At 45.8% G+C, this 23,114-nt stretch overlaps 1 protein-coding gene across 1 annotated transcript; it reads left to right on the forward strand.

The window, feature by feature from the left end:
• Positions 1 to 2: 2 nt before the first annotated feature.
• Positions 3 to 21,998, forward strand: LARP4 (La ribonucleoprotein 4). The gene is given in 18 exon segments (XM_063358952.1): positions 3 to 167; positions 5,672 to 5,816; positions 7,414 to 7,572; positions 7,915 to 7,990; positions 8,560 to 8,696; positions 9,485 to 9,588; positions 10,549 to 10,659; positions 11,046 to 11,099; positions 12,495 to 12,704; positions 13,228 to 13,331; positions 16,940 to 17,173; positions 17,980 to 18,028; positions 18,232 to 18,390; positions 18,975 to 19,096; positions 19,379 to 19,547; positions 19,759 to 19,984; positions 19,987 to 20,106; positions 20,109 to 21,998. Coding segments are annotated over 18 exon segments (2,244 nt in total). The 5' UTR covers positions 3 to 149; the 3' UTR covers positions 20,156 to 21,998.
• The last annotated feature ends 1,116 nt before the right edge of the window (positions 21,999 to 23,114 follow it).

Raw genomic sequence — 23,114 nt, forward strand, 5'->3', positions numbered from 1 at the left:
GGGCGGCGGAGGGAGGGGGCCGGGCGCTGGCGGCGGCAGCCGGAGGCGGAGCCGGGGTGTCCTGACCGCTGGCGCTGGCGCGGCCGCCGCCGGGCAGCGGGGAGCGCGGGGCGGATCGCGGGCCCGCCGGCCTGGGCGCGGGCGGCAGGATGTTGCTGTTCGTGGAGGTGAGGGGCGGCGCGGCGGCGCGGGGCCGGGCCATGTGGCGGGAGGCCGCGCACGCCGCTCCGCGCCGGGGGGAGGGGAGGGGGCTGACACAGCAAATCCGGGCCCGCCGGGCGGGGGGGGGGGGCTCGGCGCTCTGGAAGGTTCCGCTGGTGCCGGGGCCGCGGCGTGGGCCGGGGGGAGGCCCCGCGGTGACCTTCCGGGGGAGCCGCGGCGCCGCGGCCTGCCCTGAAGGTGACGGGCGGCCCGGGCCGCCGCGCCGGCCCCGCTCAGCGGCGGGCGGGACCCGCGGGGCCTGCGGCGGCCCGGGCGGGCGGCGGGGAGCCCAGCGGGGCCGGTGGCGGCGGGCCCGGCCCGGAGCCCCGCGGAGCGGCCGCCTGTAACTGCGGGGCTGTCCGCCGGCGCTTTCGGCTGGGCCCGGCGCGGCGTTATCGTTAAGCACGTTAATTAAACACTCGGGTTGATTGGGGTCGGGGGGGAGCTCGGCCGGCGGGGCGACTCTGCTGTTCCGGAGCGCGGCGGGCTGGGGCCGGGGCGGTGGGGGCGAGGAGCCCGGCGGGGAGCGCGGACGGCCCGGCCCGGCCCGTCCCCGGCGTGGAGGTCACCGGGGAGGGCGCGGGGGGGGGGCGGGCGGGCCGGTGAGTCCCTCCCGGCCGGAGCCTCTGCCGGCAGGAGAGTAAGTTTTGTCCAGAGAGCGTATAAAGCCAAGAGCTGCTGCGTTAATTAAGAAATAAGAGAGGGCAGCCAGTCCCCGCAGCCGGTGGGGAATCCGGGGGGGTGGGTTTCTCACAGGTGAACACCTATATATATTGTGCAGTTAAGAACCTCTAAGAAAAAGCTTTGGGAAACGCTTTTGCTTTCTTAGGCTAATTGCCTTAGATCTTAACTGAATGTTACTTGGCTTGCACGGGAAGGAGAAAAACCATGTCGTGAACACAGAACGTCAGGTCTTAAGAACTCGATTTTACAGTATTTAGCCTGCAGAGGAACTGTCTGAGCTAATGGGAGCTGCGAGCAGCCACCCTCACCCCAGCGAGTGGCGGAGAGGAGCTGAGCCTGGCAGGCGGAGGGGCTCCCAGAGCAGGGTGCGAGGCAGGTTCTGGAATCGCAGCCGTGGCCCAGAGCGGAGGTTGGGGATGGGGATGGGGATGGGGCTGTTCCGCGGGAGCTGGAGCGCGCTGGGAGCCTGCGGGGCCGGGCGGCAGCAGCTGAGCGTTCGGTGAATCCTCTCAGAGTACAGACCTGACTGACTTTGGTAGCTTTGTTTGATCTCTTCCTTTCTCTTCCGCTGATAGTGTTGCAAGTTAGTTTCTGTGATCTTCATTCAGGAAACCTCAATAATGTTTAATTTTGAGCTCCTGAGGACAATCCGGATTTTCTGAAGGTGCCTTTTCAGTGGCAGAACAGAGAACTTGGGCTCTTGACCAGGCGTTCTGAAACGCTGTGGCTGGATGCTTGAAAGCAGACAGCAGCTTTATCTCGCATCTTTGGGGTTTCCTGAAAAACAAGGCACAGAGCTGGATTGTTAGAAGCCCTGAAGCTTTCGGGAGGATTTCCTTTAGCTGGCAGCATTACATTTTAGACTCAACTGAAGCGTGCACGTGGTGATTCTGAATTGATTCCTTCACAGTGTGCATGGCGGAATTCTGTTTGCCTTTAATATCTTTTAGCTCAAAAATCTTGCTGCAGTGAGGGAGCAGTGTGAGGCTCATGCTATTTTTCATGCATTAATGTTTGGTGTAGCTCTTGTCTGTCACTTGCAGCCAGGAGCAGCATGTTGTTAACAATTGATAATTAAGGTGCATCGGGAATATTATTAAATGGATTGTGAAAAATGTAATTGGTGATGGCTTGCTGTGCCTGCTTTGGGTTTTGGTCGGTCGAGTAGCTGTTCCTAATTCGATATATTAGAAAATTATTGGGAAAATCAGGATCTGTGCATTTCAGGTGGGTGAAACCCTGCCCTAATTGTTGCCAGCGATGTTCCTAGCTCGAAAACCAGGACTGCGTGAAGCAGTGAGTGTTGCTGGCTCTCTTTTCTAGCAGGTGAGGCTTCCTGCTTCCCTCTAGGTGGCAAAGCCCCCGATTGTCCCTGTTCACACAGGAACGATGGACACCGTTGACGCGGGGAGGCGGGTGGTACCACCTTCATACGCAGGGCTGTGCGTTTGCTTCACCGAGAGAGACAGGAGGCAGCCCGGGTTCTGGGGTGCTCGTGCTGGCTGATGAAAAAAAACGTGCTGCATTCAGTGGAAGTGACTCTCTTGTGACCATTAAAGTTAATGTGTGTTGTGAGAATTACCTGGGACGTTGAGAGCTCTGAACTGTTGTTACGTGGTATCCTGCAGTCCCTTCCAGAGGAGTTCTGCATCTTGCTTTTGGTTTGACACCGGCTTTCTCTCTCTTTTCGGTTTGCTTCCCAGCCTGGATGAGCTTTGAGAAGGTGACAGGTAACTACAGTGGCACGTGCCCGAGTCCACCCAGCTGCGCGTTTCCCTGCCTGTCACGTCCCCAGCCAGCACAAGGCTTCTCTCTGCCGACCTCCCGTAGGTTTGCTGACCTTCGGGTTTTTCCCCTCTGCTTACATTTCCACTTCTGGAAAAGGTTTTAGATTCTCGCCTCACAAGTTTCATTAAATTCCCTTCTAGATTTTTCACTTAGCTTCCCTTTCAGGCAGTCTGCTCTGGGAAATCTGTCACAAGCTCAGTGTTAAGATTTTAGTTGCAGGGTAATTTGAATTAATATTAAAATAGAATGCTTAAAAAAAACTCTCCGAGTACTTTAATTTTTGTTGGCTTAATTGAATCTGTTAAATGAATTCTAGATGTTTACAATGAGGAGAATATTCTTTGCTATCCTTTTAAAATGAGACAGATGCTTCAGTAGTCAGTTCTGAGGAATTGCTTGAGGAGAATCTTTGATCCGCATTCACCAAAAGCAACGTAAACTGGAGGGAAGCTGTGCCGAGGAGGACAGCTTTGTCAGCGCGTGGATACCAGCGAGTGTTCCTAACCTTTGTAACTCTGTAAAGCTTTAACCTCGTCATGAAAGTTCCCGATAGCAGCTGGGAGGGTTGTCCTGCAGCCAATCAAATGGGCTCGCTATTTGTTAGCCTCAGTTAAATAAGCAAGAATTGATATTTTGGCTTTCTCTTCAGAAGAGCCGCTCGCCAGAACGGAGTGGCGCAGCTCCTGGAGCTCGGCAGACTGTATGTTCTAAAACCTTATGTAAATTAGGGACTTTTTCTCCTCTCGAGTCCATGGTGTCTTGCTGTTAAGATGCGTGAGTGACATCGGGGCTGGGTCTCGCAGAATTGCATTACACGGCATTAAGTGTTTTTAGAACAAAGGGGAAGCGGCCCACGCTCGGTTTCAGGTGTGTATTTCAGCCCATGCATTAATAGGTCTGTTCATACTTCATCAGCCTGAATCTGTTTAGTTTCTTAGCACTTTTCACTGGGGCTTGTGATTTCTGAACTTCCGCGTCACCACGTGTGTCTTTGGGTATTTGCTAAAATGGGTAACATCATCTGTCTTTCTCAGAGTTGCTTTTTGCTTCTGATCGTCTCCAGAAGTGCAGTAACCTCCCTAAAGTGTTCCAGTTCCACTTTATCATACTTAACTCCTTCAGATTACTTTCAGCTTGAGCTGAATGCTGACCTCAAAGACGTGAGGTAGTGAGGCAGTGTTTATTTTTATGAATTAATGAATCATCTCCTGGACGCGTCTTGTCTTTTTTGCTTTGATGAAAAGTAAATTCCAGGAAATGGGATCAGCTGGTGTTGAGCTCTTGAGCAGGCGCCCGCGCGGGCAGGTAACGCCGTGTCGGACGCCGCGTCGCAGGAGTGACCAGCAGCTGGGCAGAGTTGAGTTTTGAACTTGCTGAACCGCATCGACAGCGAGAGTATGTGGGTGCCACAGGTCACCAGGTTTTTCTTCTAAGGTTGTTTTGTTGAACAACTGCTCTGAAAACTGAGAAGGGAAACGTACATGTGTCCTTTCACACTGAACTATTTCTAGTTCTTCTTTCTGTTTCCAGCGGTATTCTTCTGCTAAGGTTAACGAAAGGGGGAAAAATCCACTGCTGTGTGGATTAAATCAGTTGCGCGGGGGGGATTTTGAATCCCAAAGAGCGCCTTGCAAAAATTGTGATCTTTGTTTTGCCTTTTCTCATGATTGTCTTGAACCTCCACGGTGTTTGGAGCCTTTTTGTTACTGAATTTGGGCTTGTCCTTGCAGCAGATAGCTTTGGAACTAGGTGTGACCTTGGCAGAGGAATTATCTCTAAAGCTATTGCAACTGCTTCCTTATCCTTTTGCTTTATGTTTGAGGCCTGGTAGTAAGCCACTCCTTAATTTCAGAATCCAGTGGACTGGCCTCTGAAATATCAAACTTCCTTATTTGCGAGATGTGAGCTAGGATTAACGGCTTTTGCCTTCTAAATTCAAGCAAATGGCATGGGTGAGGTGGGCTGTCGTTCAGCGTCTGAGGGAATCTGTTTGGAGGAATCTGAGTTAGTTGCTTGTAGGGTGTCAGGAATTCTTGGGAAGAGAATTTTTGCAAAAGCGTAGTTTTCTCGTCTATGTGGAAGGAGTTGGTTTTATCCTGGTGGAGCAAAAACCATTACGATGCTTATCCGCTGTGCTGCTGCCGGGTTATTGGACGCCTTTCCCAAATGCCTTTGAGCTTCTGAGCAGCTCTCGGAAAGGGACCCCGGAGGGCACCACCTCTTGCCGTAGGAAAAAGTGTTTTATCTCTGTCGGGAATCCAGCAGTTTCTCTTGTCTGTCTCATTATTTACCCTCTTACCCTAATTACGGTCCTTGTTGTCCAGTCTCAGAGGGAGATGATCCAGTTCTCCCCTCCCAGCAGGCTGTGATGGTGTGCGTGTGTTTATCTCAGCACTTCAAAACATTTAATCTCCTTGGTTACAGGTTTAAGGAAATCGGTAGCGTACATTGATGTGTGTAAGATGTAGGTAAACACGCGGGGAAGTGGGGTAGTACTCAGGTAAGTTCTTGAGGAATCCTGGCATACCATAGGTGATGCTTGGTTAGCGTAGATGTCACTAATTCAGTAAATCATTAGTTTCTTCTCCTTAAAATCTGTTTTTTTTACCTTCCTTTCTAGGAAGGGGTCTGGAGGAGGGAAAATTTCCCTTTCTGATGAAAGGGGACTGGAGCATTATGACAGTCGAGTCTTTAAAAGCTTATGAGTTACCAGAGTCCTTGACGGCTAGCCGCTTCCTCTGCTGATGTTGTCGGATGTCAATAAAGAGAGGTTGAAGGCAACACTTCTAATGGAGGTAGAAATGAAATACTTGGAAAATACCAAGGATTTTCCTATTTTGATTAATGAAAAATCACATAGGTGCTTAATAGCTGGTTAGACACTTGCGATGTGGAACTCTAGAGAAAAATCACTAAATTCACCTGTATTATCTGGCTTGACTTCTAAAGCATCTTTGGATTATTTTTCCTAACGTAAATGTTCTGGTCTCTTCAGCAGGTAACATCGAAAGGTGCTGGCTTGAACCCTAATGCAAAAGTGTGGCAAGAAGTACCCCAGGGGAGTGGTGAGGCTGTGCCACCAACAAATGGCGCAGAGCACTCGTGGCAAGAAACGGCGGCTGCACAAGGGACTCACACGGAGGGTGAGATGTCGCAGGCCCGTGTTTAAACGCTAGCCGGGGTGTTTGTTTAAACGCTAGCCGGGGTGCATCCCTGGCTGGGTAGCACTGAGGGTTCTCTGGAACAGAGCTCAGCAGTTGAGGAGAAACCTCTTGCTCTTGTCCTTGAGGTTGTTAGTGCCGATGTCACAACAAGTGTGGAATGACTGTGAGAAAGCGGTAGAGTTTACAGAGACGACAGGTCCGAGCTTTGGTTTGGGGATTCCACGCTAGGACAGAACGCTTCAGCAGGTGACAGGATCCAAGGGGCCCGGTGATGACTGTAACGCGCTAAGAGGGAAACAAGATGCTAAATGTGTAGAAATGGGTTCATGACTCGTCTTGTTCACTGTTGCTGCACTTTAGCATACACTTGACCCTGTGAACAGGAAGATAAGATCTGAGGGCCACCTACAATCCTGGTCTATCGCTGAGACACTGCTGAGAACTGTTAGACAGTTGCGTTTGTACTGGACTAGAAACTGCAAAGCCCCTGTGGTTACCTCCTTTCAGCTTAGTCTGTGTTCCCTTTCGGTCTCTGTTTTCCATCCTTCCCGCATGGTCAGTCCTGTCGTCTAGAACTAAATATTCAAAGAGTTTAACTCTTCTGATTTGGCTTCAAAGTTGATAGGAAGCCAATTGTGTGGCTGAGGTTACTCAAAATACGGCAGAGGCCTCTTAAGCAGGAAGCAGGAGAATCCCTGGAAAAAAGTTCAGGGAGAAAGACGGGAGGATTCGGTTTGTGCGGCCCTGTGCCCTGGTTTGAGGTCCTGTGAAAAGTTTCTGGTAAGTCAGCAGAAGTGGAGAGACAGTACTGAGTTTGTGCATTGGCTGAGAGAAACTCGTTTGTCTCTTCATTACGACATGAAGCAATCATGGCAGCGTTAGCGCTGCTGGAAAATTAAAGGCAACTTTTCCATATGCGTTGTTCTTGCTTTTAAGCAATTTCTAATGTAAGTAGCTGAAGAGTATCTTTTCTCAAAGTATGTTTTTTAGTGGATTCGTCATTAGTGTGAAAAAGATCTAGCGGAGCATTTGAGTTTTTTTGGAACAATCTCCTTTGCCTGACTCTCGGATTAAACTGAAATTGCGCTTGTGTCTGTCTGAAGCAGCTGGTGAAGGCTGGGGGCAGGTGTCCCTGGCTGAACGAGATTGGCCAATTTCAGTGTCATTCCGCTGTGTTTTGTAACAATCACTAGATGCTCCTGAGTCACTTATATAAATAAGAATCCCATAATGCATTGAAGAAGTGATGTAAGCTATTTTAGTGCTTTGGTTTTAGGAACTCTGTTTAAATATTTTAAATTTGAAGGTGGAAAGCCTGTTTTTTACATCCTCTGCTGCTTTTGGGGATCTTAAAATGTCACGGTCCTATTATTTACTTATTCCTGGGACCCTAGTGCAAACTAAGATCTTTTTGAAATTGGAGAGGTAGAAGGTGCAGTCAAATGCAAAGTAGACGAAGCGTAGGCTCTTTCAGTTACAGCATTCTTCAGTATTTGTTTTCGTGTTGCTAGACAAAATTTTGGAAACAGAAATATTCTGAAGCTTATTTTCTGTTGATGATGTGTTCCTCTGCCAGGTAACCTAGAGATTTCAGAGGAGAGCTGCAAGCAGTATGAAGTGATGTATTCCCCGTCCTGTGAAGCCACAAGCAATGGCACAGGAGTTGATGAAGCATCTGCAAATGGAATTGTCCTCGCGACTGAAGATCTTGGATACCAAATCTATGAAGTGTCTGGTGAGTATTCCCAAGTTAGAATAACACTGTGGGTATCTGTAATCCACTGAAGTCTGCTGCAGTTACGGTGTGACCTGTAAATCCTGAGCAGGAACTTTGGAATGTTCCGTTCGATGGGTGTTGAAGGAGATCCAAGCCAGCCGTAGCACTCGGCTGAGTGGGTGAAAGCCGTGGGATCTCGTTTTGAGAACGTGTAGTAGGGTGGTCTGGAAGCACGTCCTTAACCTCTTCCTCTTGGTCTTACCCAGAAGGATTCATTCTCTTATTGTACAACGAAACATCTTCTTACATTGTATTCTTACCGGGAAACTCAGATCTGATGGTGAATGTGGTAACTTATAGGTGAAGGCGGCTCCACTGTGTCCACAGAAGACATCAGAGAATGTTTGAAAAAACAACTTGAATTCTGCTTCTCGCGGTACAGTACAGTTCATTCAACTTTGTATAAACCCTTTATTAAAATTGTTGACAATTTTTTCCCTTTTTTGGCTTGATATGTCTTATCATCTCCATAAAAATGTTAACTGGGAGTGAGAGAGTTGGTTGCGATAGGAAACAAGATTTGCCGAAATGCCGTAGAAACCCTGTGGTACCTGTCAGCTGTTTGTCCTGTCTGTGCATCCCTGGCCTTTGAGGAGAGCTGAGTGTCGCTTACGCGCTTCACAGTTGTAAGCTGTTGAGATATAAATTATTACATATATTATGCTGTGTATTACCAGAAGAGGTATCTTTGGCAAGATCCTTTTTGCAGGCTAACATGCGGAGCGCTGTAACTTTCATTAAGTTTTTTATTTTAATTATCTTACTCTGTGTTGTTCTGATCTGCTAGGAGTTTTTCCAGGAGAGAAAATCTGAGTACGTTTTGGCTGGAGTTAGCTGTGAATGGGATGGGTGAAAACTTAAGCCTGCAGTTATCCTGCTGTTTTGGGGCTTCTGTAAATAAAGGTCAAGATTTTCTTATGAAATAGTGAATTTATGTCGTTTTAGTGAGAATCTTTCGAAGGATCTTTACTTGATGTCTCAAATGGATAGTGATCAATTTGTTCCAATATGGACAATTGCCAACATGGAAGGTATTAAGAAGCTGACGACTGATATGGACCTTATCCTTGAAGTTTTGAGATGTAAGTCTGGGCGTTGGGTTTCTGTATTAGTAGGACAAAGAATCCTTTCTTGCTCTAGAGGAACGTATTAGTCTCTTAGACGGTTATGGCGTATTGTTCAGGTAAATGGTGACAGGACCCTCATTCTCCAGAGATGTTTGAGTAAGTGGCTGTTCCAGGCTCCCGAATTCCAGTTACGCTTTATGATAAACTGCCTCAAGTCTGCCCCAGTAAGAGTCCGCTCTAAGATACTGTTAGCAGTGAAAGTCTTATTCTGGGAGTTAACCTGCTCTTCTGATTCAGTGCAAAAGTTTACTAGAAATGATAAAACTAGAAAAAGCATATTAGAAAAAGTGAGCTAGAATTCTTCCGACGTCCTGTCCTGTGCTGATTCTGCACGTGGCTTCGTGTGGAAACAGTTGTTAAGTGAACTTTTAAAGTCTTTATTCTGACTAGATTTCCCTACTCTTACTTGAAGCTCTCATATTAGAGCTCTGCCTAGGAATGTTTTTATGTTTTTATATGCCCTCACTTGGATTTGAGCTGCCGGTGAATTGAGTTTGGGCCTGAGTGGTTTTAGATACCTGAGCTGTAGATGGAGGCAACGTCAGACAAACGCCTAAAATGTGCTGAAGATCTAACGGAATATCTGATAGAACAGTCCTTCGCCCCCACTTCCAGAAATCTGCTTTCTTAGGCAGTCCATCGCGGTTCTTTGGGACAGGTTGGGTTTTGCAGTCGGGTACTGCTGCGGTGTTCTGCAGTGCACAGTGTCCGATATTAAGCCAACTTTTACATTTAAATTTTAGCTTCTCCTATGGTACAAGTGGATGAGAGAGGGGAGAAAGTAAGACCAAACCACAAGCGATGTATTATCATTCTCCGTGAGATCCCTGAAACCACACCTATAGAGGTAAATAAATAGAAAAGCAAGCAAGCAAGCAAAGCCTGTTGATGTTTTTGGAAGGTGTCTTCAACAGTGATTCAAACAGCAACAGGAAGAGTTGCTTAAAAGGTCAACTGGTATTTAATTTGATTAAACACAGGTATTTTTCTTGTAAACCACCTAAGTAATTTTCTCTGCTTTTATGTGTCGTAAAAAAGCCAAAGCAAAAACTTGTCGTTGGTGTCCCTTCCCGTTATTTACTAATATGTTAAAATGCTTTTAAGTAAGCTTATTTTTTCCAGCAGAAGTTGAGCTAGCTAGGCTTTTCTGGAAGGAAGTTTGAACTGGTCTCTTCAGATCCAAAAATAAAATCAGTCCAGGGCATAGCTTGGAATTCAGGCTGAATTTTTGTCACAGCAGTAACTTTACTTGAAGTCAGACGGTTGTTTTGGCAGCAAGAAATGTTACTAAACATTTCTCATTCATTGTGACCCAGCGTGAGCTGAGCTCATTATGTTCAGAGAAGGGAGGATAATAAAATTCCTACTGATATTTGGCTAACAGAATGATTTAGTTCTTTGTTTTTTAAAGTCGTAACACAGGCTGTTTGTCTACTAGCGTTTTTAATTAGTTCTCGTAATGCAAACGCTGAGCAGCTGCTTTGCCTTCTCTTTAAAATCTGATTATTGCAAAGCTGTCAGGTTGCCTCGATTTAGAAATATTTCTTGGAGTCGTTCTTGTCTAGATGACTCGTCTGTTCTAAAGCCCTGTATTTGGGGAGCTCGGGAGGCTGGGCTGGTGTTCTTGGGCTCAGACCAGGGAGAGGATGATTTCTGTCTGGCAGAGCTGCCAAGGGAATTAAAGAACATCCCTGATCAAGGGGAGATTGCAGCTGAGGAGCTGGAGTGTAAACTTTTGTTGGTTTAGCGTTTAATTTACCGCTTGGAGCTAGGTGCACTTAACTGCCTGACTTCTCCTTTCCCCTAGGAGGTTAAGGCCCTCTTTAAAAATGAAAACTGCCCCAAAGTGATAAGCTGTGAGTTCGCTCACAACAACAACTGGTACGTTACATTCCAGTCGGACACGGATGCGCAGCAGGTAAGGCTGCCCTAACTGTTCGTGACACCTCGGTTTTGTTATCAGTGCTTCCCCTGCTCACGAGAATTGCACGCATGCCTCCTGCAGCTAAAAGAAATGTTTATTTACTGATCCCCCCTTTGTTATTTTAAGAGGTTATTGACAAATTCTAGTTAATAGAGAAAAAAAGTTGGGAGATTGTAGGGTTATAATTCCCTTGTCTGCCTCTTGCCTCAGTACTCTCTGGCCATGACTGATACCTCGTATCCTGAATTTGAAGTGTTAATGAATTTAGCTGGGCTAAGAGGGAAGTGCATTGCTGCAACTTCATGTTAAATCGTGTAATATCCTTTGAGAAGTACAATTTTATCAAGATACTTTAATGTTAATCTGGTTTGTGTCTGCAGGCATTTAAATACTTAAGGGAAGAAGTGAAAACCTTTCAGGGCAAGCCAGTAATGGTAAGGCTGCTTTATATGAGGCTTCTGTTTGGCTTGAATTATATATTGTTTGTGTTTGAATGATAACACGCATTTATGGGGGGAACTAAGGAATTATCAGGGGGATGGTTCATAACACTTGCTCTGGAGGCTGCTCGCTTGAACGAGGTCAGAGGTGGCTTTGAAAAATGACAGTTCAGTGGCTGCTGGTCGTTCCCGGCGCTGCTTCCCAGGAGGTGTGAAATACATTCCTATTTCGTCTTTCCTTCTTGACTCTCTCCAGAATCTGGGTCTGCAGAGCTCAGGAGAGGGGCTCTGGCCACCACGAGTCTCTAGCTTGGGTGAGCTGCTCTGCAGATGAGGCTGAAGCGAGCTGTTCGTGGTGTGAGAGGAGCTGTCAGAATTGGAGTCTGGACGGTTACTGCTGTAGAAAGCAGTGTTTGTCTTAAAATCGCATCGATATCCATGCAGCGCTACAGGCTTGGGGCAGTGTGGCTGGAGAGCTGCCCGGCAGAAAAGGCCCTGGGGGTTCTAATTGACAAGCGGCTGAACAGGAGCCAGCAGTGTGCCCAGGTGGCCAAGAGGGCCAACGGCATCCTGGCTTGTATTAGAACTAGTGTGACCAGCAGAAGGAGGGAGGTGATTGTCCCCCTGTACTCAGCACTGGGGAGGCCACACCTGGAGTATTGTGTCCAGTTCTGGGCACCTCAATACGAGAGAGATATCGAGGTGCTGGAGCGAGGGCAGAGGAGGGCAACGAAGCTGGTGAAGGGCCTGGAGAATAAATCTGATGAGGAGCGACTGAAGGAGCTGGGACTGTTTAGTTGGAGGAAGAGGAGGCTGAGGGGAGACCTCATCGCTCTCTACAGCTACTTGAAAGGACACTGTAGAGAGGTTGGGGCTGGTCTCTTCTCACAGGTCATTAGCGAGAACAAGAGGGAATGGCTTCAAGCTGCAACAGGGGAGGTTTAGGCTGGACATTAGGAAAAAATTCTTCCCAGAAAGAGTGGTCGGACACTGGAATAGGCTGCCCAGGGAGGTGGTGGAGTCACCGTCCCCGGATGTGTTTAAGACTCGTTTAGATGTGGTGTTAAGGGATATGGTGTAAGGGAGAACTTTGTAGAGTGGAGATGATGGTTGGACTCGATGATCCCAAGGGTCTTTTCCAACCTAAATGATTCTATGATTCAACTTGACAGATTCTCTACCTGAAGCAGCACATGTCCCCTTCCCTTCAACGTGCTGTAAGGATGTAATCTGTATTGATTTTTATCAGAGTTTTTATTTGTAAGCAGTAATCAACCTACTTCCTCTTCACATCCCTTCTGTTATCATTTCAGTAGGCAAGAAAGATTTCATGTTCTGCTTCTCCTTATCTCCCAACTAATGCGTGTGATGTGATTTCATATCTTGCAGGCAAGGATAAAAGCCATCAACACATTTTTTGCTAAGAATGGTTACCGGGTAGTGGATTCCAGTGTCTATACTCAGCCGGTTCAAACACAAGCACAGTTTGCCTCACCACTCTTTATGCAGCCTGTATATAGTCCTCAGCAGTACTCTATTTACAGCATCGTGCCTCAGACGTGGTCTCCAAATCCTGCACCTTACTTTGAAACACCGCTGGTAAGTGACAGCTGATGAAAGGGAGGGGAGTTAGCCCAAAACATCAGTAATAATTATTACTGTTAACCGATAATGATTGGTTAACAAATCAAAGGGTTAGTGGGCTTTTCAGCTGCAGAATGCACAGCTTTTTCTAGTCAGATCCCTCAGTTTGATGATACTTGATGTTATGTCGTGGACCTGATAAAGCAAGACAAGAGAGGCTGGGTGTCTCGCCACTGGCTGCCATTTATTTCAAGAAATTTTGGTATGAAATGCCATTATCCAGCAGCTAATGTTACTGGGAGAGCTTTGCAGCTCTTGCAGGACCAGGAGGACTCTGATGCTGAACAGATGTGCAGACTATTAACCTGCTGGGGTTTTCTCTGTACATTTCTGTACTATACGCTTACAACACAGTAGATCCAGTAGCCCAGCGTAAAAGTACAAAGAGATGAGATTAATAATTGCCGAAGCTGATTTCATAAAACTGCAAACGTTTGTCTTTGTAGTTCAGCCATTGAGACTGTTCTGTCTGTTGCAGGCCCCCTTTCCTAACGGTGGGTTTGTGAATGGCTTTAATACACCAGGATCATATAAAACAAATGCTGCTTCTTTGAGTATAGGTCGCCCATTCCATAGAAACCGGTAAGTGCCTCTGTCAGTTGTTTGCTCTCTGGGAATTTACAGTCCTGAGATCCTGATGTGTTCCTTGCACTTGTAAAATGCGGTTCCTTCTCATGGGACTAGGTTACTTATTTTGTATATCAAATATGTATGAAGTTTTTCAAGTTGATTTAGAAAATGAAATGAAAATCAGGGTGGCAGTTTAGGATCCTAAAATAATGGACATAAGTGCTGGAGGGAGTAAAGGTAGCTCCTGTAAAAGCCTCAGAGGAATTTCTGCAGACAAATAAATAACTTCCTCTTAAGGTAATACTTCTAATTATGTTTGTTATATGCAGATTATAAACTCCTGCAGCACAAATGTGAGCTTTTCCTGTTACGTGATTAGTCTTGCAGAGAGCCGTTCAGTTTCTGCAGCTGAGAGTTGCATGCCCTGGCTGCCGTATGCTGAAACTGCTTGATGCTGAGTCTGTTACTGTAATTTATTTGCTTTATCCCCATCTTTCCTCATAAGTGTAAGGACTCAGCTATAAACACTGGGGAGGAGGAAACAGCTTTGTGTTTGCTGGAAGAGCGCTCTGTAAATACAATGGAGTAGTAATCTGTTTATGGAGGTGGAAATTGTTTTACTTGCAAGCTCTTTCACTGCGTTCAGCGTGCGGGCTGGTAGCCTGGGAATTGCTTTTTATACTCTTTGAGAAATCGGCTGACAACTGCCGGCACCGGGAGTGGTTTTGCGACGCAGTTAAGGTTTGTGGCTGTTGGCAGAAGGTGAGCTTCAGGATTTGGTCTGCGGTGACTCAGCAGAGTCTTAGGCAGGCTGTGGGGCTGGGAGAAGGACTCTGCTTAGGAGGTGGCGCAGCTGGCTCAGTGACAGCTGCTCAGCTCCCAGCTAAGACCTTTTGATAAAGGTTGGGGTTTTTTTCCTTAAATTGTGCCCAGGCCTGAAGTCTGTAAAACTCTAAAGTATATGTACAAGAGAATTGCATGTACCCAAATATTAACATCTTGAAATGCCCACATGTTCACTGCTGCCTCATAGATCACGTCTGTGTAATCCTGAAGCTTTTAAAACTGTTCTGGTTATGTGAAGTAAAACTCCAGTCGTCGTGAAGTTACAGCTTTAGGGTCAAGCGTGCACAGGTTCTGCTGGTCTGTCTTGGGTGTCTTATCTTTCCTGCCAATCGTGCTCGGGCGTTGTGCCAGTGCAAAGCTCCACTTTTGCGGTAATAAATCTTTATATTCTGGCGACAGACATCGGTTATGCTTCAGCAGGATTCCTTTGCGAACAGGAGGCTGCTAAGGTAACAGCGAGGCGCAGCCTCGGAGGTTTGGCCCAGTGATGATCAAGTATCGCGCTAAGAGAGAACAGGTCCAACAGTCGTCGTCTGGGCAGCCTGCGCTTCATGCTTTTCCTCCTCTCTGCTCTCTCACATCGTCTCTCCTTCTCTCTCTGCTTTTTTTTCTTCCTTATCTTTCCTTGTCTGTTCTGCTTTGCTCTTCTGCCCAGACAAGATTGTGGCCTTCTCAATGACGGGTAAGATTATGAGATCTGAGGGCTGAATAATGACTTGAGAATCTTCCATTTTAAGAACGAATTGAACAAAATGGAAGAATTTATTTAGCTTACCTCCTCCTCCCCGTGGTCTTTGCTGATGGAAAACTTAACCTTATCGGGTCCTTAAAACTGGTTCTTAATGCTTCGTGAAGCTGTGAAGTATGAATTAATCTTTGTTCAGCGTATCTTCCCTTGAACTGCAGAAGAGTTCATTCTGAGAGGTTCATCCAGCTGCTGCTTTTGGGCTTCTGTCCTGGCTGATTAAACCTGATTTGTTTTGTCATACTGGCAGTTAACAGTTAAGTATTGGATTTTTCTCTGGAGCAAAACATTTGTTTAAGCCGTCATATTTATTTTGCCCTGATTTGTTGCGACATCCCTGTGGGAAAGGATGATTGAGTCTTTGTAACAGAGAATCCTCAGTGCTAATATTGGTTAAATGGATATTTTTCTATCCAGCCATCTAAAAGGTAACTTAAAATATCTTCGATAAAGCAGATTAATTTGATCACGTAAAACTGGGCTGTTAAAGGGTGGTTTTTGTTCTGCTTTCTGGTTGCATGTGAAATGCTGCTAAACTTCCAGCTGTTACCTGCAGGGCTGTGGAGAAGTCCGTCAGGTAGCGGTGGAGCTGATTTTTAAAATACCACGGGACAACGGCTGAGCAGAGGGAGGAGGAATTTGCTGCTGCTACAGCCACTTTGCTTACTGCTGCTCTGATTGAGTGCTAACAAATGATAATTTGTCATTCATTGACTTCTATTTTGCTTTCTTCTCCTCCCAAATTAAATTCTCTGGCCGAGTGGGAGGGAGCAAGTTTATTGGGGGAAGCTGGAAGGAAACTACATCTCTGTTAGGCAGTCTAGGGTCTGTGGTATCCACAGCATGCCTTTCTGTATTCGTTAGCTTAGAGAACCCAAAAGCTGTGTGATTTATGGTCTGTTGAAAGAAAGGACCCTTTTTCAGGCTGCTCCTTGATTATTCTGTAAGAGATGGTGTAGTCGAAGTTAACTTCTTCTCCTGGACAAGAATCATACTTTGGCAATGGGAGAATTTCTCCTGATTGCGTGGAATGTTAACATGAGATTGTTTAAAAACAATAAGCATGCGAAATCCTCCTTCTGTCCTTAAATTGAGAGATGTGCAGGGTTGACCAGAGGAGAAAGATATAGTTTAAAGTCCTTGTCTCACTTGCTGAAACTGGTTGGTGCTGTGTGGAAAAGGCAGCGAGGTGCAGAAGTGAAAAATAGTCTAAGGCACCTGGATGCTGCTCCAGAAAACTTCACGTTATGGTAGGTCAGAGTTTTTCTGGGTAATTCTGCGTTTAAGACCCCGAGCCTTAACTTGCAGAAACACTGAGCGTGCACGGCTGCATCTGTGTTGAAAGGAAATACAGCTTTAATGCTGAATAATCAGTAACTGGGTGAATTGTCTGGGTTATTGTAAACTGCGGAGTCAGTGCTGGGGGTGCTTGAAAACAGGAAGAGGGAGATCCTGGCATTTCAGGCCACTAAGGGAAGGTGGACTCTCTGCTGCCCTGGCCTCATCTGCCCCCTTCTCTTCAGCCTGTTCAGTCGCCATTTACTCCTGGCTTCTTCTTTCAGTTCAGTTTTTTTGCTTGCGGCCAGATCAGTTTGTTCCTCAGGCTCAGCTTAGTTCTGCTGATCACTTTCCAGTACCCCGAGCCGGTGCCGCAGGCCCAGACGAATGAAGAAACCCCTCTTTGGGGTCTCCTGGCTCTTCTACCGCCCCTAGGTTTGGGTTCGTTTGGTTTTTTGTTGGTTGGGTTGGGGTTTGGGTTGTTGTTTTTTTCCCCTTTGGTATCTGTTGGGCAGTGATCTCGATGTGTTCTTCAAATGGAAAGGAGAGGAGTTGCAAGAAAACTGTAACAAAAGGAAGAACAATTTCTTTGTTCTTGACAAGTGTATGCAGGAAACAACTTCTCTGGTGGAGTTCCAGTACTTACTGACCTCCTCCTTTCTTGTCAGCTACAAACTAACTGTAGTTGGTGGTAGTTTTGTGTCTTGTTCTTTAAACTCTGGTTACACGGCGGCTGCTCTGTCTCCTGCAGCGTGAAGCCACACTTCCGATCGTCTGCCAGCGCGGAACACGCTGGGGAGGGTCCAGCTGCCGTCAGTCCCATGCCGATGGGGGACGCACCAGTGAACAGAACCAACTCAAGGAATTTTGTTATGGAGCGACATAACAGTACGTTACCTGGGCACCAAGAGCAAGGTTACTCCCAGAAGGATTCTCCCACCGCACAGATGGAGCAGAATGGCGATTATGGCATTGGCAGGGGCAGGTAAAGGACTGTGTGTGCTGCTTTTGGCTATAACACAACAACGCGGTCGGGTCGTGGTGTTGGTGGCTCAAATGGCTCGCACGAGCCAGGGATCATCAGCCATTGGCACAATACGTATTTCTGCAAGGACTGATCTGGAGAAAACTGACATTAAAATAAACCAGGTGTGATAAATACTTAACTGGGAGCATGAATGCTTCCTGCTCAACTGTACAGCTGTTAGTTATTCTCTCAAATACGTTGCAGTAAGACAGTGAGGTGTCTTTATTTCAAAATAACTGCCCTGATTTGTCCACAGAATTAAATCAGTTGCTGAAGTAAAGCTAGTATTTGTATTGTTGTAAATAATAAGCAAATACTTGGTTGGGGAATTTGATGCTCCTAAACATTGTAAGATCAACTGTTTTTATCTTTTGTCTGTTAATTCAGCATTTAGACACTTAAAAATAAGTGACCAAGACAGATATGTGAGAAATCAGATTAATAAGTTTATTACTATAAAATTATAGGATACTATTCTAGAATATTATAGTCTAATTGTCACTGTGCTTATTCAGATACAATGCTCTAAGGTACCTCCTTCATGGGGAGAGAAAAGAGAAATTTTTGTTTCCTGTATTGGCTATGTTCCAAGCGTGTAAGAGCTTTGACCCCTCCTGAAGATGGAGAACATCCCAGAACCGTATCTCGAGAAACATCAGTGGGCTGCTGTAAATCGCCTGCCACAGGCTCCCCTTTGTGCAGATGAGTGCGCACTTCAGCTACATGAATGCACTGACTGACTTTTTTTTTTTTTACCTTTAAAGGAGGAACGTTTTTAGAGGTCGGAGGAGACGAGAAGATGACCGGGTTTCAGTAAGTTCCACTTCCCTTATTGCGGGGAGTTGCACAAAGTGCAACGGGTTGGCTTTGCGTTTATTGAAGGAACAGCAATAATGTCCTTAAATTCTTAGACTACAGTGTGGGGATTCAGTGTTTCTAGGAAATGCCCTGACACTTGCTCAGTGCTTTTAATGCTAGGTGTTACGGCTCCATTAACGGGCATTTTCCTTCTCTAGAGACCTCAGCCTTCAGCAGAAACAAAGACTCAGACACCAAAGTTTGACTTGCTAGCATCAAATTTCCCACCTTTGCCTGGCAGCACAGCAAAAATACCGGGAGAGCCTGTGCTGGAGAGCAGGATGGCCGATATCGTTAAAGGAGTCTGCAAAGAAAAGGTACCCGCTCTCGTCTCTGGCACGCGTACAGCAGCACGCACGTGCTGTGTCTCCCTTCAGCCCTGCCCAAAGAACCAGTTTCTGTTGGAGCTGCACATGAGAATGCTTTAAGGCCAAACATCGTACTCTGTGAATACAATAGTGTATTTTCTGTCTTTCTATTCTTGGATTTCCTTGGCTTTTTGCAGGTATTTAGCTGACGTTGCTGTAATTACACTATTGTAAGCTCAGTACTGCTTTGGAATAAAGCAGGCAAATGAGGAGTGTTGGCTGTTGAAGTAGTTTGTGTGTAGTGTAGGCAAGGGCTGGTTCCGGATGAGTCTGTTAATTGAGCTGATGAGACTACGCATAGATAATCTGCGTGATAGAGCTGTACTTCTCGTTTTATCTACTATTTGTTTTGCCCATATAAACAGCGATTGCTTTAGAGATATTGCTCCAAAAGAAGTAGAATTCCTATAATCAGGACTTGGGCAGCCTTTGGAAATATCCCACTTTTCAGTTGTCTGGAACTGGCATATTGAGGAGTAATTTAAGCACATCTGCGACCCTTCCATATTTTGCAATTAATGCTTTCTGTACAGGAGAGCAAAGATTTGCTGCCCAGCTCTCCGGCTCCTGCTCAGGAAGAACAGACGCACAGCACTGTCCAACAGCCTGTGACGAGTGTGAGTTCACCAAGTCAGACTGAAGCTGTGGTGTTAAGGTATGCACATTACTTGAATCAAGAATACTAAAATTTGCATGTTCTAGCAAAGACTCGAGCTGGCAAGGTGGCCGGCAAGGTGGCAATAATAGTGTTTCTTCTGTTTCTTCTCCGTGGTGGGCAGCGTCTCTTGAGGCCACTAGATGGAAATTACAAATCGCGGTGGTAATGGCTGTAGCGTCCTGTTCTGCAAAAAACGCAGTCGTGACTTCAAATAAAGAAAACACTTTCTCGGACATTAATTTCTGAGTAGGTTTTAACGTTAAGTTGTTGATTTAACAGCACAGTTCAGCCCGACAGCAAACCAGAAGAAGTGTCTGCTCAGAAAGATGTTACAAGCCACGTTTCCCCACCGGTGTCCGTCTCTCCTGTCAGTGCTGCAAAGCCACCAAGGACAAATACCACTTCCCCTTCCACTAGTGCGAGCGCGGCTCCTGCTTCGGCGCTGCAGGTAAGGCCCCGCGGGGAGCAGGTGGGGAGCACGGGGGGCTTTCTCTCGGACGTGCTGCCGTAGCACCGGGACCTTCTCTTGTGCAGTTTGCCACAGCAGTGGTGTCATCGCTCACTGCGCGTGTTCTCGCTGTTGTGCCGGGGATAGTCTGGAAGAGCACAGCGTGGTTGTTCTGGTACGTAAACCTTGCTCTTCTCCCTTGGTCCCCAAGGAGCCACGCAAGCTCAGTTACGCTGAAGTTTGCCAGAAGCCCCCAAAGGAGCCTCCTCCAGTTCCTGTTCAGCCTCTTAGGGAACATCGCGCCAATGTTCCCCCTGCCAAAAATGAAGAAAACGGCACACCTGAGAAGGCTCCGGAGAAGGCTCATGACAAGGTTGAAGGTCGAATGAAGGATTATTCTGGGTTCCGAGGCAACGGGCCTCCCAGGGGAGCTGCTGGGAAAATCAGGGAACAGAGGCGCCAGTTTGGACGCAGATCATCGCCTCAGGGAGCACCTCGACGTATCGGCAAGGAGCAGTACGTGCCACCCCGGTCACCAAAGTAACGCTTGTCCAGCCAATTCTCTATTTAATTTGAGCTGTGGACTAATAAGCAGCAAAGGAGACTGAGAAAGAAGTATTCATGAAGGGGAATACTGAACTGGAGCGTGGCTTGTGTGGAGAAGTTGTGGAGGGTCCCAAAATTCATCTCTAAAAGTGATTTCACAAATGCTGGAGGATTCCAATCAATATAAATATAGAGATTATAATTTTTGTATTTTTGTTTTTAATTTGCAGAGGGTTTCCTGCTTGAAATCAGTTTTGGGGTTGTGAAACTAGCATTTTGACAAAGTGAAAGAATATGAATTGACAAATTAACCTGTCCCTCAGCGTAGGAGGAAAAGGATAAGAGAATATTATTTTTGAAAAATGAGCATTTCTGTAAAATTAGAACTTTTTTTAACCTATTTAACATTTGGCTTGTCGGATGATGTGTCTGCCGTTGATGGCCTTGCATTGCAGAGCACGTCTGCAGCTGAGGTGCTTGGTCGGCGCGTGAGTGGAGTGAGTGCAGCCAGATACTGTTGTCATGACTTAAGTCACTGATGAGAAAAACTGAATGTACTACTGTAGTAAACTTTGTGTTTCCAGCTTGAAGTATAGTCTCTTGACCTTACTAATAACTCATTCAGCAAGCTTTGTAAGCTAGAATTTTTACAGGATACTGGTTTGTAGATCAGAGCACGTGGACAGCAAAAATTGTCTTCTAGATGCAATTGGAAGGAGGCAGAAGGGAGCATGTCAGAATTTCTAATTTGCCCTTTTTCCTCGCCTCCTTTTGAGGGCAACTTCTTAGGTTTGGTTTGGTTTTTTTCTTGCTTGTTACTTTCTCTAATCTCTTTATTACAGACTTTTGTGCATTTATCTTGGTATGTTTTCCTGAGGCAGGCTCAGTATAGGATCGATGGATGGCTACGCAGTATGGGATGTTAGCTTCACGAGTAAAGAGCCTGGAATTCCAGTTGCAGATGTGGAATTCTGCCTTGCAGGTGGAACGCTGGGCACGGAGTTCTGCGTGCCCCACCAGGGTTCAACAGATGTCTCTCTGAATGGCTAGCAAATTGGAGACGTGGCTGGGTTTTCTGTATACTGACCTATTTTTGTGTTCTGGAGTAGGGTATTGGATGCTGTATATTAGAAATCAGGGTTTATATCTACTGGGAACTCACTGTTTACAGCTGATGTAGTAGCAACTGACTTTTTTTAACTGTTTAAAGTGGAACTAAAGGTAAAGAGTTAAAACCCCTCAAGTTCAGAGAAGCTACTTGAAAGGTAGCATCTTGCCTAGCTGTATGCTGACTAAATTTGCAACACTATTGTGTAGTAAGTGGTTAAGTTTAGAGGTGATTACCGTAATGATGAAATAGGAAAATTCAGTGCATTAATCTGCCAAAATCAGCATGCCAGGGTTCAAGGTTCTGTGTAAAGTGTTAGGGAAAAGTAGCTTCCAGCAGTAAGAATCACACCTTGGTTTTTTGTTTTGTTTATTTTTTTTTTTTTAGTGAATAGCAAGTGTACAAATTTAAAGTCGTAAGTTGTGAACACTGGAAAACTCAATTGTGATATATACCGTAAACATCTTAGTAATATATGCTAGTGTTGCCATTAGAATGAATGTAAGTGGCAGTTAAAATAACTGTGAAAACTTTCATCTTCTGATTTCTTAGCCAGATAACCCTTGGCGACTTCTTACTCGGTAGGCATTCTCTATCAACTGCTCTGAGAACACTCATATCTATTTTTATAAATATATATATAAAGCCAGAGTTGTCATTTCTCTAACTTATTATTCAGCTTGGCAATTGCTTTGATTTGATTCATAACACAATATAATGTATTTATGCAGTTAACTGTTCATTTCTACGCATGTTATATATATACATATATATATATCTCTAAAAAAAAAAACAAACCAAAATCATTATTCACTTTTAAACTACCTGTACTGGGTTTGGGAGGTTTTTTTTAATTTAGTAAAAAAAATCGTTGATCATGTCTACAGTTTAGGGATGCTTACAGAACCCTTATCCATTTATTTCGATAATGCTACGTTTGTTGGAATGATAGAGAAGTGTTTAAAAGTGTTAAAGTTCTGAAATGCAATGAATTCAAAGTTAATTTTTAATCATTTTGAAAGCTATAAACAATTACTGCAGTCAAACTGGAAAAAAACAAACCTGTATGATAGTCGCAGATATTTAGGATAGATGTGCGCTGTCATTGCGAATGGAGTAAGTGTTGGGGTGACAGTAGCTGCCGTCAGGCGTCTGCTGCTCGGAGGAAGAGTGATTTGGGGAGAGGCTCGTGAGGATGTTGGTCTCTGGCCTCCGTGGTGAATGTGGTGCGCGAATTCTGATCCATGCAGGCATCTGCTTTCAGTGCAGTGCGTAGAATAACCGTGTAGTGATGAAAGTACCTGAATCTTTAACAGTTGTGAAATGTAACTTCTTCATTTATTAGATGTGGAAAGAAAAATAACTGCAGTTCAATCTTCCGTGTAAGGTGATTGGAAAAACTTGACCGTGGAAAGGATGCTTTGTATGTCCTGGGTGTGCGTTTTCCAGCAGCAGATTATGGCTCTTGTACAGTGTATGCAAATAAGTCTGTAAACCTGTTGGCTTTTTCCAGCATATTCAAACTTGTACCAGATTAGGGCGCTCATAATTATTTATTTAATACCTGTGTGCAAGGATTTAACATTAGCATTTCCCTTCTACCCCCTCCCCAACTGCCATTTATAACTGTGGGCTTTGGTTGTTTTTCTTTTTTTCCTTTCTAATCTTTTTGCGGGGGGGGAAATAACCAAGTAAATATAAAGGCTGTGAAAACCATAGTTTTGTGTGCAAGTTCTCCTGCAGCACTTGTATTGCATGGCAAACGTATAACTTCGACGGGCTAGCTGCTACATTCTCATCCCCGTAATGCACTCGGGTGAGCATCGTGTCTCTGCCCGCCAGGTTTGCCTGCTGGGGCAGAGCGGGGCAATCGGGGACGCAGCGATCGTTTGGGAGCCAGACTGATGCTGGTA

This window comes from Chroicocephalus ridibundus, chromosome 24, assembly GCF_963924245.1.
Source record: "Chroicocephalus ridibundus chromosome 24, bChrRid1.1, whole genome shotgun sequence".
Lineage (NCBI taxonomy): Eukaryota > Metazoa > Chordata > Aves > Charadriiformes > Laridae > Chroicocephalus > Chroicocephalus ridibundus.